The following is a 17426-nucleotide window of genomic DNA, read 5'->3' as shown; positions in this document are numbered from 1 at the left end:
AGTATAGGTTACTTTGTTTTAAAGGGATAGTTCACCCAAAAATGAAAATTGTGTCATCATTTACTCACCATCAAGTTGTTTCAAACCTGTATGAATTTCTTTATTCTGCTAAACAAAAAGAAAGATATTTGGAAGAATGTCGGTAATCAGACAGTTGATGGACCCCATTGACTTCCATAGTATTTTTTTCCTACTATGGAAGTCAATGGGGTCCATCAACTGTCTGATTACCGACGTTTCGTCTGAGGGCAATCAACCTGCTGTTTCCTAACGACTGGGAGTGGGCAGATCACTCAGCCGTAGGCGACTTCCATTAACGGGGGAGTATTTAGATGAGAGATTAGGTGAAGCATTAGCGAAGACTCTCTGCACGAAGTCAATTAGGACAAAGACAAAGGAGTCTTCGTGGAGTCTTCGTGGCGGCTGAGTGCGGCACCCTTTCATGTTCATTCTTAACCATGTGTTTCACCCCTGTACCTGTTCGAATCTCCAGCGGCAGATCATACCGCCCTTGGACTAGATCTGCTCTCTATCATAATCTCTCCTCTCTTACCTACCCCACCCGCTCCACACATGTCCAACACCTTGTCACAGGAGGCCTCTGGAACTGCCAGTCAGCTACTTGAGGAGGAGGTAAGGAAAAAGTACATTGTCGGGCCGTTCAAGTCTTCACCGTTTTCAGTGTTCAGTACCAGTCCGATAGGAGTGGCTATGGAAAAATACTCAGTGAAGAAAAGACTCATATTTGATCTGTTGCCCCAACGCTCAGGCGCAGTCATGAGCGTAAACAGTCTTATTCCCCCGGACCTCTTTTCCCTCTATTACGCCTCAGTCGACAATGCCATCAAACTGATCAAAATTGCCGGGCAAGGGGCATGGCTCTCTAAAGTCGACATAAAGGATGCAATGGAAATAGTCCCTATTCACCCAGCGCAATGGCATCTTTTTGCCATTTACCGTCTGCGCGGTTGGAGATGAACCAGCGCGGATTGTTTTTTTAGCATGAGATATTGGATGTGTGGTGCAAACATGCAAAAGCGTGTGTGTCACACAGGGACACCGTGAGAGATGGCAGCCCTGTAGCTGTGTTTGTTGGTTTTGACAACAACTTTCCTAACAGTCAAACATTAAGCAACTGCAACACAAGACAAAGCACTCCTCTTTTACCCGGACATTTCCGTATTCGTATCAAAAGTATTGAGTATCGAAATATTTTTCCAGGTATAGTATCAAAGTCATAATTTTTTTTTCTTATTATCGCCTAGGGCAGCCAATCAGATTGAACATTTTCCATCAAATCAGCACATAAATATGTTGAGCACTTGGAGGAACTTGCGTCCATTCCACTATGAACCGGGGAAAAAAAGACAGAAAGACACGATTACAGTTACAGCTTCATTGATAGAAAACCACATTATGAACTTTTGTGTAAAGTAGCCATCCTATGATACTATTTAACATTAAAAGGGAAATATCTGCATTCAAAACTTTATTCAAGCAACAGTAGCGTAAAATAATAGAGTAAGAGTAAAATGCACTAAAAGTCAATAAGGGGTGATTTTTAACACATTCAGGTCTCTGAAACCATAGTCGTCCAATCAGGCGTCGTTTACTGGGGAACACATTTGGTTGCTAGGAAATGCTAAAGCAATCATGTAAAACAGGTCTCATTCAGGGATTTATTAGCAATGCTTGAACTCTAATTTCCATGAACCATCAAGTGGTGAAATGAATCATGCAACCTTCAGTCCAAGGTCATTCACATCATTAAAGAAAGACAAGTCCAACAGGTGTTCAGCTCATCTTTTACATGTTGATGTTCCACTAGACGCCACTTGCATTTAAAAAAAAAACCTTTCTCATAGTGTGCGACATTGTGCTCTGATTGTTTGTCGGTTCAGGAGCTTCCTGTCAAACAGCCTTCGTCTAAACAGCTTTTGAGTGTGTTCCTAACATGATCTTTAGAAGCACTTTCATTATGAAGAATAAGCAAAGTCATTAAATCAGTGTTCATTTTGGCAGCTGTTTTTGATTTAGTCATGCATGTTAGTTTTAGTCAAATTTAGTCATTTTAATCCTAGTTTTAGTCTAGTTTCAGTCACATTTAAGAGCCATATTAAACTCCTTTTCTTCCCTTCTCAGGCCTGGGGACCCCCTTTCTTGTGTCTACAACTGCATAATGGTCTAGCTTGCAGTACTTAGGTTGTCCATTAAATATCCCTCCTAGGATAGGTCTACAGCAGGCATGGGCAAACGTTTTGACTCGGGGGCCACAATGGGTTCTCAAATTTGAAAGGGGGGCCGGGCCAGGAACAAATGGATGAAGTGTTCGTGTGAGCTAATATTAATGACATGTGAAAAATCATTACATGTAAGGATTTGGCTTTTAACAAATAGAAAAGCATTTATTTGCAAGGTAATGGAACACATTTGCAAGGGTTTTTAGCTGAGCTAAACCAAGGAAGCGCACACTCACCGAAGTGTAAGTACTGGAGTGTTCTGGGTTCGTGGATGATATAATCGTGTAATCATGACACTTTACGCCTGCCGTATGGGGGCCGTACATTTCCCATGTCTGTTAGGTGCATACAAGGGGGAAAAAAGTATTGTGACTTCGTCAACCACCAACATTTTCGTTTCGTCTCGTTAACGAAAGTTAGAATAGTTTTAATCCTAGTTTTTATTTTTTAAGATCCGTTTGTCTTAGTTCAAAATACCATAAATAATATTGTATAGTTGATATTATCATAAGTTTAGTCAAATTATGCTTGACCTTTAGAATGAAATAACACTTCTATAGTAATAAAGTTGAATGAACTTTTTATTCGTTTTTTTTCTTCACATCACCTGTTTAGAAAAGAATACTAACATAAAACATTTGTTTTATTCATATATCACCACAAGAACAGTAATTGCAAGTTTGAAATTGACAAAGACCCTACAAAAAAATAAAGCTTCTCATTCACAGAAACATTAATTCAGTACACAAAAAGTAGCAAAGCCATACATTTTAACTTGAATTTATCTAGATAGAGTTACAACACCAGCACCACCACCAACAAACTATAAAAAACACAAAATATGAATATGAAAAAAGGAAATTCTAAGTAATTTGACAGCGGTTTCAACCCTCGGTACACACTCTAAAGTTACAAGCAGAAATCAGTATATTTTAACAGCAAAAAGGTAAAATAAAAGATCTATCACAGCGGACTGCAGGTGATGAAATCAAACACAGCGAAATGATCCATTGTGTTACACAGCATGCAACCAAACATATTATCACACAAAAGCCATTTTATCACTGATGGCATAGAAAATTAATATGGAAGTCAAATATGGAACAGAATGATTGCGATGCTGTTGAGACGATATACGCTCTTCAATGGCCCTTCAGCCACACGACCCTAAGAAATGGAAAAAAAAGATGTAAGTCATACATGTGGTTTAGGGATTATTCTGAAATCCTGGGAAGAACCATTATTGTTTCTACTGTCGGGAATACCTTCCGATTTCTTCTTCTTGGGTTCCTTATGAAAAGTCTGCCCATCCTTCTGGGTCCAGCGGAGTTTAAAGTCTGATAGACCATGTTTCTCCAGTTGAGCGTGCAGCTGCAGGGAAACAAGCAAAGTTAAAACATTGAGTCCTTACCCAAGAAGTTGGGTTGAGTTCACTGCAGAGATCACTGCACCTGCTCCAAAAGCTGCTGCTGGGCGGCGGCGTCGTTCATGTCGGCCTCAGACCGGAACTTCAACTTGAACGTTTGTTTCTTTCGCGAGTAGACCTTTTCACAGATGAAATGGTTTTTAGTGTTGCAGTCCACATCCCACCACGTTCCTGCGCTCGTGCTGACGGCAGCGCACGAGTTCTCCGCCTGTCTTATTTCGTTGGGCTGGCTCTCGTCCCAGTTGGTGAAGGTCCTGGGCCTCTGGTTGGACCAGTAAGCCCAGGTGTCCCTGTGGAGGCCAATCCAGTTAGAATCTGTCACCACCGAGCGGATGTCCTTGTTCTCGGACACGTTCCTTGCGCTGGCAAGGTCGGTGTACTTGGATCTACAGTATGTCCTGGCCTCGTGCCAGGTCATCCCCGCTGTCACCAGAATGAACTTGGAAGGATGTTTTGCTGAAAGAGTAAAGAAATAAGGCAAGACAATGTGTTGGACTTTGTGGTGTTGCACATTTCTATCTGCTTGGTTGAGTACCTGATGAATACTTTCTTTTCTTTTTGTTGTAATGTGACTCAGTAGAACTCTTCCTTACCATCGTAGCAGACTGCTGAATATGTATCCGTACACTCTCTGTCAGCCCAATGCCCGTCGGCCCTCATCACTGTGCACGACTCGTTTCTGTTCTTTAGGTCCGGCCTGCCTGGATTCCAATTACTAAACTCATTACTAAAGTCTGCATCTCCCAGTGACCACTTCCATCGTTTCACGTCGTCAAAGAGACCGATCCACGCGGTGCTTCCAGGGTCCTGCAGTGCACTCATCAGTTGGGCGTTTTCTTCTGGATTTAATACGGTGGCAAGGTCAGTGAACTTCTCCCTGCAGTAACTCTGAGCTTCGACCCAGGTCTTCATCACCTGGACATAGTGGTACTCTGTGAAGACTGCAGACTGAGCAGACAGCCCTAAAGCAGGAAGGGAGGTTATTCATTTAACCTCACTCATTTTACGGCCCCACAATTATATTGCATTAGAAAACAACCATTGTTAAAGGTGCATTATTATCATGTTGAGTTTGACTTCATCACACCGCTTTGAACAGGTGTGAATGACTCACCTGAGAGAGTGAGCACGAACAGCAGTATCTTCTTCATGCTGGGAATAAAGATTGTACAGAACACGTTAAGACAAAATGCCTGAGACTCTTGTACAAGCACAAACGTATTTGATTTTTGCATGCAGATGCTTTTAAATCCATCAAAAAAAACAAATCTATTTAAACGGTTTGAGTGATGAGCTCTTTTTCCTAGGTCTAATTATTGTGCGTATACAGGTGGCAGATAGAAAACATCCCATAGGCTTTAAGATCATTATTCCTACCTTGGAGGAGCCAGCTGTTGTTCCTGTTCTTCTCACCTTGAACCTTTAGTTCATTTTCACTTACTTTTATTCCCTTTCGTCCCTCCGTCACCAAGGTAATTAGGCAAAGCAATCTCATTGGTTTCCTCCTCACTCTGGACTGCAGGATGTAGGAACATACAAAGTAGGGGGTGAAATTGAGCGTGATTCCTTCATGAAGAGCATCATGACAGAAAAAACACTTAGAATTAGAATTTTAAAATATTACATAATGATTTGATAGTACAACGTTTTTTTTACAGTGTAGTCTTTTTTTTCAAAACTGTATTCAAGTCTTAAAAAGAAGACTGTACAACATCAAAAAAAAAAATCACCAAATATTCTGCAGCGAAAAACTGTTATTTTATCGATTTTCTCTGTATTATTATGATCAAACACCTTCAATAAAGTGATTCTACTAAAGGTAGAATCCATCTTCAAACTGCTTATCCTGCACACAAGGTCGTGGGGGGGCTAGAGTCTATCCCAGCCAACTTCGGGTGAGAGACGGGGTACACCTTGGAGTAGTTGCCAGCCAATCGCAGGGCTAACAGAGACAAACCTCTGTAAAAATTAAGTTATTTTCTGTAACATTAGGATCTTTTTATTTTACAGACTAAAGTACTGAAAATCAAGAACAACTGAAGTATGAATTTTTGAGATTTTAAAGCAGTCTATTTTGGATTAATTACATTTATTTAATTAAATATCTCTGTGACCTAGCGCCCTTGCAGCCCACGTCATCACAGGATGGTGGCGTCAAGGACTCACTGAGGTTTGAGTTGGGATGAGGTGCAAAACAAATAGAAATAAAACATTGCTCTGGGATGGGATTAACCATTCCGTTTTATTATTCTTCGGTGGTCTTCAGGAAAACAGAAAGTTCTAATGGAGAAAAATGAACAAAACAACCAAAATAACCAAACCTCTCTTTAAGATCATTATTCCTACCTTGGAGGAACCAGCTGTTGTTTCTCATCTTCTCACCTTGAACCTTTAGTTCACTTTCACTTACTTTTATTCCCTTTTGTCACCAAGGTAATTAGGCAAAGCAATCTTATTGGTTTCCTCCTCACTCTGGACTGTAGGATGTAGGAATTTACAAAGTAGGGGGTGAAATTTACAGTTGGACTTGTAATTTACAGATAATCTCTTTATTTTTATAGAGTATAGAAAAATTAGGATTTTTTTTACAATGCAGTAAACATCTTATATAGGGTGATGACAGGGCAGACCCTGAATCATCTTACTAAGTGTGACCAAAACTGTGGCCTTTGTAGTATTACAGTAGGCATTCTATTGGGACAGCTACTTCCTCATAATTTGGCACTTTGAACTTGTCTCATATATTTACTGAGGGGTTGAACATCCAGAAAAGCCTGCTGGTTTGATTGCACTGCGATATTTGTTAATAGTGACTAAAGTATAGTAAATAAATTCACTATGAATGGCAGTTAGAGACAATTTTACTAGAGTAACTGTGAGTACTGTGAGTAATTCCAACTTAATACTTTGGACTGAACCAAATGCTGTGGATAAATGGCCACATGGGGGCATCATCTACATTATAAATGAAGTGATTCTGAGATTTATGGATTGACTTTCAGGTATCAAAGGTTTTCTTCTCTGATCTCCGGCTGACTAACTGAGAAATAAGGCACATTATAGCAGGAATAAAACAGAGAAAATAAAACACCAAATGTAGTCTTATTGGAAAATACATTTATTGTACTTGTCCAGCTGGTAACATGTGTATCATGACATTGAGGGTACTTGTACCCTGTGACCTCACAGGAAGACTCTACACTGCTGATGTAGAGGTTCAGTATCGTAGAATACCTACAAACTCCTGCTAAGATGAGCTTCTGCATTTGTTCCACATTCATTTCAAACATTCACTTTTAAAAACCATTACCATTGGTAACCAGGCCTCAACTATTTTGGTTGCCGAAAATGAAAATATGGTTGTCATTTTTAGTATTTGAAGTAATTAAGATACAACTAAATTAAACGTCAGCTAAAAATGTGACACAAAAGGAAAAAAAGCTTTGTTACAGAAATCTAAACTAAAAAGCAATTAACTTCCTGTCTAGAGTCTTTTTTGTGTCTCGTTTAGGTGCATCTGCTTTTTGTTTGTCAGTACATTTATTTGGTGCGATGTTGATGGGTCGAACTTTTTAAAGACAAAAACACTTGCTTCCACGTTTTATCTACAACAAATGCCTGTAAACGTCGCAAAGCACCTGCACATGCACCAATGCAAAAAAATCAAAATCAAAAATGACTTCATATTGGTGGTTGTCATTGAGGCCGAGAATTATTACTGTGAACCTGCTCAACAACATCGTAAAGTTCCTACTGTTGACTGAAGCCTGAGAGGATTCCCCCTCAAGGCCCAGAGAAAAGTATGAAAGCATTGAATCTTCATCTAGTTCTTCACAAAAAGTGTCTTCAACACAGTTGTGAAGCCACACAGACATCAGTCTGTTTTTCTATCTTGTTTAAACACCACCCAGCACAAGATCGAATAACATGAAAATAGGACCCATGTGCATCTGAATGGTTTCAAAGACAGAACGTTAATGTGTGTATGTATTAAACAGCTTTTTGATTGACAGCATAACTTTGACCTAAAGATAGAAAAATGTGTCCTACCACAAACTAATATTACTTTTAAAAGTAGTACAATATTGGTTGTAGCTAAAATCTAATAATACACTGAAGGAGTAAACAGATCAACACAGATTCCCAAAAGTTCACATTTAAAAAAACATCTAGTACAAACCTGCTTAAAGTGTAAAGGATGAGAGAGAAATAATGAGAGAGAAAGGCTTGGCTGCAGTCTCGCACAGACTGCTTCGGTGTTAAAGGAAACGGACATCACCCTCCAGTGTGTTACCTGTCCTCTTAGTTCTGTCTCCGGGCAGAACACGATGCAGGTCCATGGCCGCCTGCATCGTGATCCAGAGTTCTGATGTGCAACGAGGCAGAGCTGCTGCGTGCTTTCATGCATCTGTCTCCTCACAGAGCCTGTCACTTTAACACTGGCTGGTCGTTTCTGGGCAGATGAAACCCTCCCGGTCTTTTCCCGACGCGTCCCCGCCGGCCCGCTTCTCCCCGCCGGTCTTGACGTGTTTCCGGGTGCTGCAGCTGTTGTTGGGACTGCGTAGTTTACGCTGGCGCTCCTCACTATGCCACATGCCGTAGCCAAAGTAAATCACAAAACCTGGAAAGAATCGATTATATGACGTTGGAAAATTAAAATGCTTTTTTGGCAAACGTTGGCTTTCGTTATCTGTTTTCCAAATATGAAGCTTTATCTTAGCTTAACTTTTACGAACAACAAAAAGATTATGTTCCAAACTCGTTCTCAACCTGGCCTCAAACCTCAAGGTGGACTAGTCACTGCTCCTGACAGAAACAGAGACAGACTAGGATGCCCTTGTGCTGCGCTAAACTAACCTTAGCAAATCAGAGTTTCGTCTTTAACATAAAAGTGAAAGTAGTTTTGATCTTCTAGCTCCAAAAATGTCCAATACTCCTTTAAATGTCAACAATGGGCAACTCACCCACGGCCATCCACACAGAGAAACGTATCCAGGTATCTCCACTGAGCTGAACCATCAGGTAAATATTTACAAATATGCTCAGAATGGGCAGAAAAGGCAGAAGGGGAACCTGTGACAAAAACAAGCAAAACAACTCATCAATGTCTTCATATGGAATGGTCCTCCTCCCATAAGGCGAGATTCTGCATGGAGCTGGTGAGTTTATTGAGCCGCCACGCACCATGAAGGAGACCTTCTTGGTGGTCTGGGGCTGCCTGCACACCATGGCCACACAGCCGCTAAAGACGAGAAGGCACCCGGTCAGGAGCGCCAGGATCCACACTTCCATGCCCAGGATGGAGTAGATGTGATACGTTGTGAGGTAGCTGACCACGCACACAACCAGCACTGTGGTTTGAAAACACACACACACACACACACACACACACGCTTCATTCTAATGACCTTTGTCACATCATGAATAGGAAAAAAAAAAAACCGATCTGCTTACCGAGCACACAGACGGTCATGTTGACAACACTAGAGGAATGCTCGGAGGGTGAGTCTGGAGGGTGCAGGACGGCCTGGAGGTTGGAGCTGCCGCCTTTCAGCATATTGAGGTGGGACTCGGACTCCGTCAGGTCCGACTCTCCCGCCTCAGAGGACAGGTAGTCCCTCTCGCCGGCCCGCTTCTCTAGAGGTCCATCTGGCTGGTACCTGGACAACGGCAGAGTCCGAGATTAAAGGTCAGGGGTCTGTTTTTATACAGCCTCCTTTTTGCAACTACAAAACAATTGACTTGTGAAATATGTGTTTGGTTTTACATGCATGAGTATGGCCTGTATTTCCAATGAGTGAACAAACATTTTGTCTGTGTTAAACGCCGCTCTGGTGAGTCTCCTCGGTGCAACCGGCAAAGGTGGACAGCGTGTCCAGGGTTTAAAAGTACAAGGAGCCCGAGTAAACACCTTCATTCACTTAAGCAGCTACTTCATATTAGCACAAAGGGAGCATTCACAGTTCTTACATCAACAGAGTGATGCAACAAAATGAGGCAAATGTATTTGTACCTGTGGCTTTGGAGAAAAGCTAAAAGGATGGTTGTTTCACAATGTTTTAAAAATAACAGGACGTGGTTATTTACAAATGTACCCACCGGAGAATCAGGACACAAACGGCAACAAGCGAGTAGGCCAGCAGAGTTCCGATGGACATCATGTCCACCAACGCTTTGAGGTCAAACAGGAAAGCCATGATGGCTAGAGCAGGCAAAAATAAAAATAAAAATCACAAAATACATTAAAACCTTTATACCGACAATAATCTTTTAAACCATCATTTGAAAAACTGTTTTTTCTTCAGATGCCCGATCCAACAGATGTACAGATGGACAGATGGTAATTAAACCTCATGCAGACATGTTTTCATTAAAAGACATAGACGGTTCCCCCGGTCTTGCAGCTGCAATCATCTCAGTGCCGAGTGCCGTTTGAAGTGCGACCCCTCTCTCGTATCTCAGCACCAGACTCCAGTATGGAGCTGATCTCAGCGGCACAGTATAAACACAGAGTGGCGGTATGTCCACTGCTCCCCGCAACATTATATCAAAGCAAATAGAGAAAGCTGTAACAAAGAAAGCTCCCCCACCCGGGTCTACCGGTTGTTCTTTACACGGCCTGTGTGCTGGGTTCCTTCCCAGGGATCACATCTGCCTGCCACTTCACAAGGTTGATCAACTTTAAGGTCAGCGCCCCAACACCTGAGCACAGTGAGCGTGATGCAATCACACACCGCACCTTACTGCAAGCTTCAGAAGTAGCCTTTTTAAATAATGTATGAACATCATTAATACTTATTTTACTTAACTTAACGACTAATTTAACAGTGAGCTAAAAAAGCTGCTTCAATGTCATCTCAAGTTAAAACTTCCATTAATTTTGCATTATGTGGTAATAATGTTACTCTGTCATTTACACCAAAACTGTGATGTGCCGATATACCAGCACACTTCCTTTTGTTCCTGTCTTTTCGCTGAGCTAAGCTAACCACCTATGTTATTGGTATGTTGTACCAATATAATCTAGTAGCTGTGATTCCATTCAGATCTTGTTAAGCTCATGAACAATAATTGCATTAGAAAAGCTATATGTAAACATTTGATAAGACTGCCTGAATTGGACTATAGAACAAACTTTAATTCTGAAGCAATCAATTAGACTGCATTGATTTATCAGCTTTGTCTTCAAGCATATTCGTGAGAATGCTGCATTAAATCGGGGTCAAAGAAATCACTGAAGAAATCACTGATGTTTTCTGTTGTCGATGGGTTGGATGGCCACGGTTCCTTGTTTCGTTCCTGTTCTAATCTCTTCATTATTTGGCATGCTTGCATACCAGCAGCTCCTTATTAATCTAGTTTCAGAAGGAAACATGCCAAACGAGCATTTCCCTATTTTCTTTAAATGTGCACGACTGATCTGAATGGAAACACGGCTGTGGTAGTTTTACTCAGGGTTTTTTGCCGGATCGTTTCCTGCCTTTGAGCAGTGACTTCCTGGTGTCATTAACTCAAGTGTTGAACAAACAAGATTTCCATACAATTACAACCATATCCAAGTGTACAATGTTTCCTCACATGCTTTCGGAAACACCATCACTAGGTGTAAACATGCTGTCACCTCGTGCATTGATACAATCGCCCAAAAACCTTCACCATACAACCCAACCACAGGCGAGTCCTCATTCCGGGAGCTTACCCGCGGTGGTACCTGCCGCCATGGTGGCAGCCACGGGAGACTGCCGCTTACTCACTTTGGACATAAATTTGAATAGAATACCATCTCGTGCCATGGCAAAGAGAATGCGCGGCAGAGGGAACATGGAGCCCAACAGGCTAGGGAAAAGAGGGTTCATGGTTAAGTTGATGGCATTCTGGGAAAGAAAACAAGACACCTGCACAACTGTGAAAGAACAATGTGTGTGTGTGTGTGTGTGTGTGTGTGTATGGAGGGGAATCCTGCTAAAAAATGGATTTAAGCAGGAATTTTGAAGTGTTGGTATGTTTCCGGAAGACAAGAGCCAAATGATTATCTGTGTATTTGTGTGTCTTTCACGTTTGATTGGTGGAGAAAGATTAGCATGAGTAATCTCAATGGACTCTCCCTGGCTCTCACCTGCTACTACACCGGAGGTCATAGTGGCAATTAGTGGGGTCTTCGTCTTAGGATTGATTCGGGCTAAGACTTTGAAAAGCACCCCATCCTGTGCCATAGCATAGATTACACGAGGCATGGGGAAAATGGAGCCCAGCAGACTGCAGTAGACGGCAGAGACATGCAAGACCAACACGTTAGTCAAAAGCCCCAAACACAGAGAAACACACCAACAATCACATCATCAAGGCTTCAGAGCGTGCGTAAAGGGACAGTTCTCCACAAAATCAAAAAGAGATGTCATGTCTTCAGTATAATGCGACAGCATGGCACTCGGCCTTTGGGGGAAAAACATGTGTTTTTTAATTATAATAATAATAATAATCCATTTATAATAATTTTGGAGTGAACTGTACCTTTATAGAGTAAACTAGTGTCTTTCTTTCCCGTTGGCACATCTCACAGCCATTTTGTTTTTGTTTTTTTTCTACATTTTGATAGCTGGTTCGGAGTTAAAATTCAAAGGATTTCATGAGTAGATCCAAACATGCCAAGCTAAAGCACAAAAATTTGTATTTTAGCGTTTGAAGTAGCAGCCTGAACACCAATGGCAGGTGCTGACATATCCCTCAGGGAAGAAAGACAGAATTAAGCCACACCACTATATTGCTTTTATCCAAATCTGCCCATCTTTTTTTTTTTAAAGAAAACCAATTGTAATTTTTCAAAACAAAGTATATTACAAAAACATGCAGTCCAGAGAGAACCAAGCACTGCACCCGTTGAGCGTCAGGAATCAATCAAACTTTGACCAGTTCTACTTCTCCATATCCCCCATGTATACCATGAACATCAATCACAGCATAAGTTCGTATTGTAAATAACATCTTAACGCCTTGGTCTACTCTGGTCTATTGATAGTTTGATAGTTTTAGGAAAGCAGATCCAGTGGTTACCTTGTGGAGAGGGCACACAGTGACCCTGCAGCGACCACATATTTGGCAGGGCTCCAACCTACGTATTCAAATGCCATGGGCAGAGGGCTCTTCTCGTCCAGCAGGTAGTAGGGCATCATCAGTGTGAGTGCAGCGGACACGCCAAAGTATGCCAGGAAACACACCGTCAGTGACACCACAATGCCGATGGGAATGGCTCTCTGGGGGTTCTTCACCTCCTCGCCTGTCGCACACAGACACAACGACGTATTTACATTTGGCTTCCACGTGGTCACGCTCAGCCGCAACCCATCGACGGCTCACCTGTGGTGGCGATGCAATCGAATCCAACAAAAGCATAAAAGCAGGTGGCTGCTCCAGCCAAGGTGCCGCTGAAGCCGAAGGGCATGAAGCCCCCGACTCCGTAATCGCTGCTCACATTGGCCGTCACCGACAAGTTCCTGAAAACGTGTTCCACAGCGATTTTAAGCTTTTATGAAACAACAAACCAGACGTCTCGCATTCATGGCCTTTTTGCAATCATAACTGCAACGGATACATTACCTTGTAATTATGGTTACGTTTATAAGGGATTCTTCAGTTATCTTCCAGTTGTGCGCGTCTCCTTTGACGAAGCCGGAGATGATGACAAACAGGAGAACGAGCACATTGACGGAAGTGAAGACTTTGTTGACCCAGGCCGACTCCTTCACGCCAAACGACAGGAGTCCTTAAATGAGCAAAAACCAAGTGTTTATGTCCAGCAGTTACAATGTGTGTCATCATACTTATTAATAAGAAACATTGTCATCAAGTCATCATAGTTTGGTGTGTTAGTATGATAACATTCACTTTGTATATATTTGAGAATTGGACAATGCCATTTTTGCCATTTTACCAGAAAGCAACAGTATCAGGCACACGGCAAAGAAGTCAGGGTACTGAGCCAGACCAGGAGAGTTCATGCTGAAGTAGGTCTTACAGAACACCTCAATGTGTCCTCCTATCATTTCATCAAATGTTCCACTCCAAGCTCTGGCCACTGAGGAGGTACCTGTGAGGAAGCAAAAGAAAACAAACACAGAAACAAATCAGCATCTACATTTAAAACAACACGTGATTCAAAGACATTAAACCAACTCACCTATCACGTAGGAGAGAATGAGGTTCCAACCGGTGATGAAGGCCCAGATCTCTCCAACGGTCACATAGCTGTAGAGGTAAGCAGAGCCGGTCTTGGGGACGCGTGCGCCGAACTCAGCGTAACACAGGCCGGCCATGACGGAGGCCAGGGCAGCAATTAAGAAGGAGATGACTATGCTGGGCCCTGAGTCTCCCTTGGCCACCTCGCCGGCCAGGACGTAGACCCCTGCGCCCAGAGTGCTGCCAACGCCCAGGGCGATGAGGTCGACGGTTCCCAGGCAGCGGCACAGCTTTGAGTCCTCCAGGTTGCTCATGTCGACCACTTTCCTGCGCACCAGGGAGCGGCTGAATGACAGAACCTGCTCCAGCATGTCGGCACCTGCTATAAGGGGGAGAGCGGGGTTAAAACCAAAAAAAACCTTGGAGCCTCGGCCTGCGCTATAGATATTTTACTGCATACTTTTTAATGCAAGTCTTCCTCTGAATGAGTGCATCATTTGATTGGCTGTATCTCGTGGGTGAGTATGTGTGCACGCAGCATGTGGGCCTCGGCGGTGACACACATGGAAAAGATGATTTCATCTCACCCAATCATGATGCTCTCCCAGCTTCAATATTTGAATTGTGAAAGCAAAGGTCAGGTCCGTCAACAGTTTAAACTCCAGTCCCTTTTCCTATTTGAGCGATTTCGGCTGCTTGTTCTCCTGACAGGAATGTTGAAGAGTAAGTTGCATAACACGTGAGAATGAAACATGGGTGGGATGGGGACTGTTCAGAGGAATATCAAACCTTTGAATTATGACATACATTACAGGAATCCTGCCAAGAGGGGTGAAGTTTGTACAGTTAATGTCCCATTAAAATCCATTGTTTGGGATTATGGTGCAGATCTAAGTAGTCAAAGAGCTGCATTCATAAGAGGGCCGTGAATGCACCACTACACATTCCAGTATCTGTCGTTACGAATTACACGAGGAAAAAAAGGACAAAGAAATCAAACCGTAAAGTCGGCATTGTTTTTTATCGTCTTTTATCTAAACATGTCTCTTTTCAGCATGATTGCTGGGCATCCTGCAAAACACACATGCATGCCTACAATGAGACAGCTGGAGAAAGCCCATGAAAGAAAAGTTTCTAGTGTTCATTTGCTTGACTGTAAATGAATACTGACGACCGTCCAAATATGCATTGATCTCCATTTAAGTGTGGTGGAAAATGAGTTTTGAATGTGACAGACTATTAACATTACAATGAGGGTTGCATCTCCAAGGATACAGTGAATGAAAAAGGGAAGATTGCAAAGACCGAAATAAGATTCAGGTACTTAAAAACACAGTTTTGAAAACTTCAGTTAATATATCATATATTATTCCATACATCACATGTGTTTTTCTAAATTGTACAGTGACCTCAACATAGGTCGTATCATACGGATGATGTTTCATTTCTGCAGAAGTCTGACTATTCAAACCTAGCGGTGCATCTCATTCGAGGCGTGCACTCACCTCGTCAGACCGTCACGTTGCGGATGTTTGGTCAACGCTTGGACGCTGGCAAAAAAGTCAAAAGTGTCAGTGTGTCTCCTTCAGCTTGCACAGAAGATCGGCGCAGGTGAATGTCAAATTAGATCCACTGCTCCTGTGAACTGCTGCCTCTCAAAAGCTCTACTGCAGCTCTTTTCTCAACTCAATTCATATGCTGGCAGGTACACTGAACTGAGCAGAACTTTCACGACCGCCCCTCTGTCCACAGTGTTTCTTCATTCACTGTTCCCCCTTTGCCTTGCCTCTACACTCCAACCTCCAGTCCCACAGCCGCCAGTGGAGGGACGTCCCCCCCGAGTAGAGGAGGCAAGAGGGGAGGAGGAGGCCCCAGGGAATGATTCGGGTGGGAGGGGTGTTCCACCTCCATGCTTGAGGTTTTGGGGGAGTAAAACGGTATCACACATACACACAACGACACACACACACAGCGGGGCAAAGAAGAGAAAGGAAGGTTTCTCGATGGCAGTATTTGTCATTTCAAACGCGCCTAGATCCCAGATGCTAACCCGGCTGCTGATAAATGGTTAGGCAACTGATGGTTAGGCAACTGACGTGGACAAACATTGAGGCAGACACTTGTGTTTACCCAGTGTGGTCCACAGGAGTGCTGCTAAAAGCATGGGTGCTGATTGGTCAACGAAGGGTGGAGGAGCTACGGTACCTGGGGGTTGGGGGTGGGGGGGGGGTTAAGTTCTCCTAATGGAAGACAGGTATTGCTCAATGTTCCCTGAGCTATTGGACCCGTGAACATTGCAAAACCAATAAGCCACTGCTCACTGTGGTGCACCACCAAGAGCTCGGCATCTCCACGGCAACTTTACTTGAGCTCTTGGAGGAATTTCTTCTTTTTGTTTAAAGGCACATTTTTCCATAAACACTGCCTGCGATTTACAACTAGGTTAACTTTGCAGTGGTGATTATTTCTACCAAGACCAGCTGGAACCAGATCAAAAGACCCCAGTGGGAAGGTGGCAGCTGGCATCCAAAAACGCTGTGCAATCCGGCATTACAACAGCCGACTCTCCCTGAGTTTGTCCATCCAGCCAAGCTGTCAAATATCAGGGCCCAGTGCCCACCAAAGCCTGGCTGCAGGGTTCATTATCTGCCCTGAATGCTGATGCCACCGTCTTCATTTACAGTGGGCAGGAGACACAAGTACTAACGCTGGCTATTTGTCTTAAAAGCACACACATTGATCTGCTGTAGAAAATAAACAAAAATACATTCATCACTTTGACAAAAACACAGCCAAAAAAGCTCCACTGACATTTTAAGTAAAGGAGTACTTCCTTTTGGTTTTTAGACATGGAGCAGGTCACTGTAACCATGGAAAGGATAGAAAGGAGTCACTGGCTCACCGTGTCTCGTTGTTGACATGCGCTAATTCTGTGAAGCCAATTGAATGCATTTGCTCTCCGATGGCTGAGTGACCCAGCTTCAAAAACGTGGATATGGTCAACATATTGAGTGGTGTTTGTCTTGAGCACAGTTCGCTCCAGTTAACACCCCTGTCGCCAGGAAATGTTAGAGTGAACAATTACTGATAAGGCAGGCAGTGAAACTGAGTGATTTTCACACTGAAAACCGCATCTTTTTGACAAAAAGGTACTCTGAATGCAACTTGACAAAAAACGTTTATTTGCATCTGCCAAAGTCAAATAGAAGACAGGATCACAGATAACATAGCATTCGGTGTATAAAATGTGCAAACATAGTGAAAAAAATAGGTTCGACTTTTGTTTAGGGGGCCAGTATTAGTCATGGTTTACAAGCCGACTCTAATGGAAAACACAAAGTCTCTTCGTATTGCATTTTAAGAACAGTCTGGGGAATGAAGCCTGGGGACATTACCTGTCCTTAGTTTGACTTAATACTCTTTTTATTAGGTAGGAGGGTGGAGTATTATCTATGGATGTATTCATCCTCATTGGAGACTGCCTCGCTCTGCTAAAAGTGATTTCCTGTCTCTATCTAGGTCAGAGAAGAAGCCTCGTACATACAGAAACTTGTGATTATTTTGTGTAGAGGAACAGAAAAACTAAA

General features: G+C 42.7%; 2 protein-coding genes across 6 annotated transcripts; both read right to left on the bottom strand.

Moving 5' to 3' along the window:
• Nucleotides 1-2904: 2904 nt before the first annotated feature.
• LOC119210816 (P-selectin-like) lies at nt 2905-4113 on the bottom strand. Its single transcript, XM_037461201.2, has 3 exons — nt 3692-4113; nt 3506-3611; nt 2905-3407 (listed from the first exon to the last, which is right to left on the bottom strand). Exons 1-3 carry the CDS (start codon nt 4082-4084, stop codon nt 3394-3396), a joined length of 513 nt encoding a protein of 170 aa, XP_037317098.2. The 5' UTR covers nt 4085-4113; the 3' UTR covers nt 2905-3393.
• Nucleotides 4114-6766: 2653 nt separating this feature from the next.
• On the bottom strand, nt 6767-15891 carry slc7a2 (solute carrier family 7 member 2). 5 transcript variants are annotated; one of them, XM_062560746.1, is made up of 12 exons: nt 15345-15887; nt 13841-14221; nt 13595-13750; nt 13261-13426; nt 13021-13157; nt 12718-12940; nt 11366-11922; nt 9766-9868; nt 9121-9326; nt 8851-9017; nt 8631-8739; nt 6767-8287 (listed from the first exon to the last, which is right to left on the bottom strand). In XM_062560746.1, the coding sequence occupies exons 2-12, from the start codon at nt 14208-14210 to the stop codon at nt 8100-8102; spliced, it is 2382 nt and encodes a 793-aa protein (XP_062416730.1). In that variant the 5' UTR covers nt 14211-14221; nt 15345-15887; the 3' UTR covers nt 6767-8099. The 5 variants fall into 5 exon arrangements, with proteins under 5 accessions (XP_062416730.1, XP_062416731.1, XP_037317095.2 ...); XM_062560747.1 differs by having other exon boundaries at nt 13841-14218; XM_037461198.2 differs by having other exon boundaries at nt 11783-11922; nt 15345-15882.
• Between the last annotated feature and the right edge of the window lie 1535 nt (nt 15892-17426).

The sequence above is a fragment of the Pungitius pungitius genome, chromosome 2 (assembly GCF_949316345.1).
Source record: "Pungitius pungitius chromosome 2, fPunPun2.1, whole genome shotgun sequence".
NCBI lineage: Eukaryota > Metazoa > Chordata > Actinopteri > Perciformes > Gasterosteidae > Pungitius > Pungitius pungitius.
Note: the sequence above shows the minus strand (reverse complement) of the source record. Positions and strands in the feature narration are given on the sequence as shown.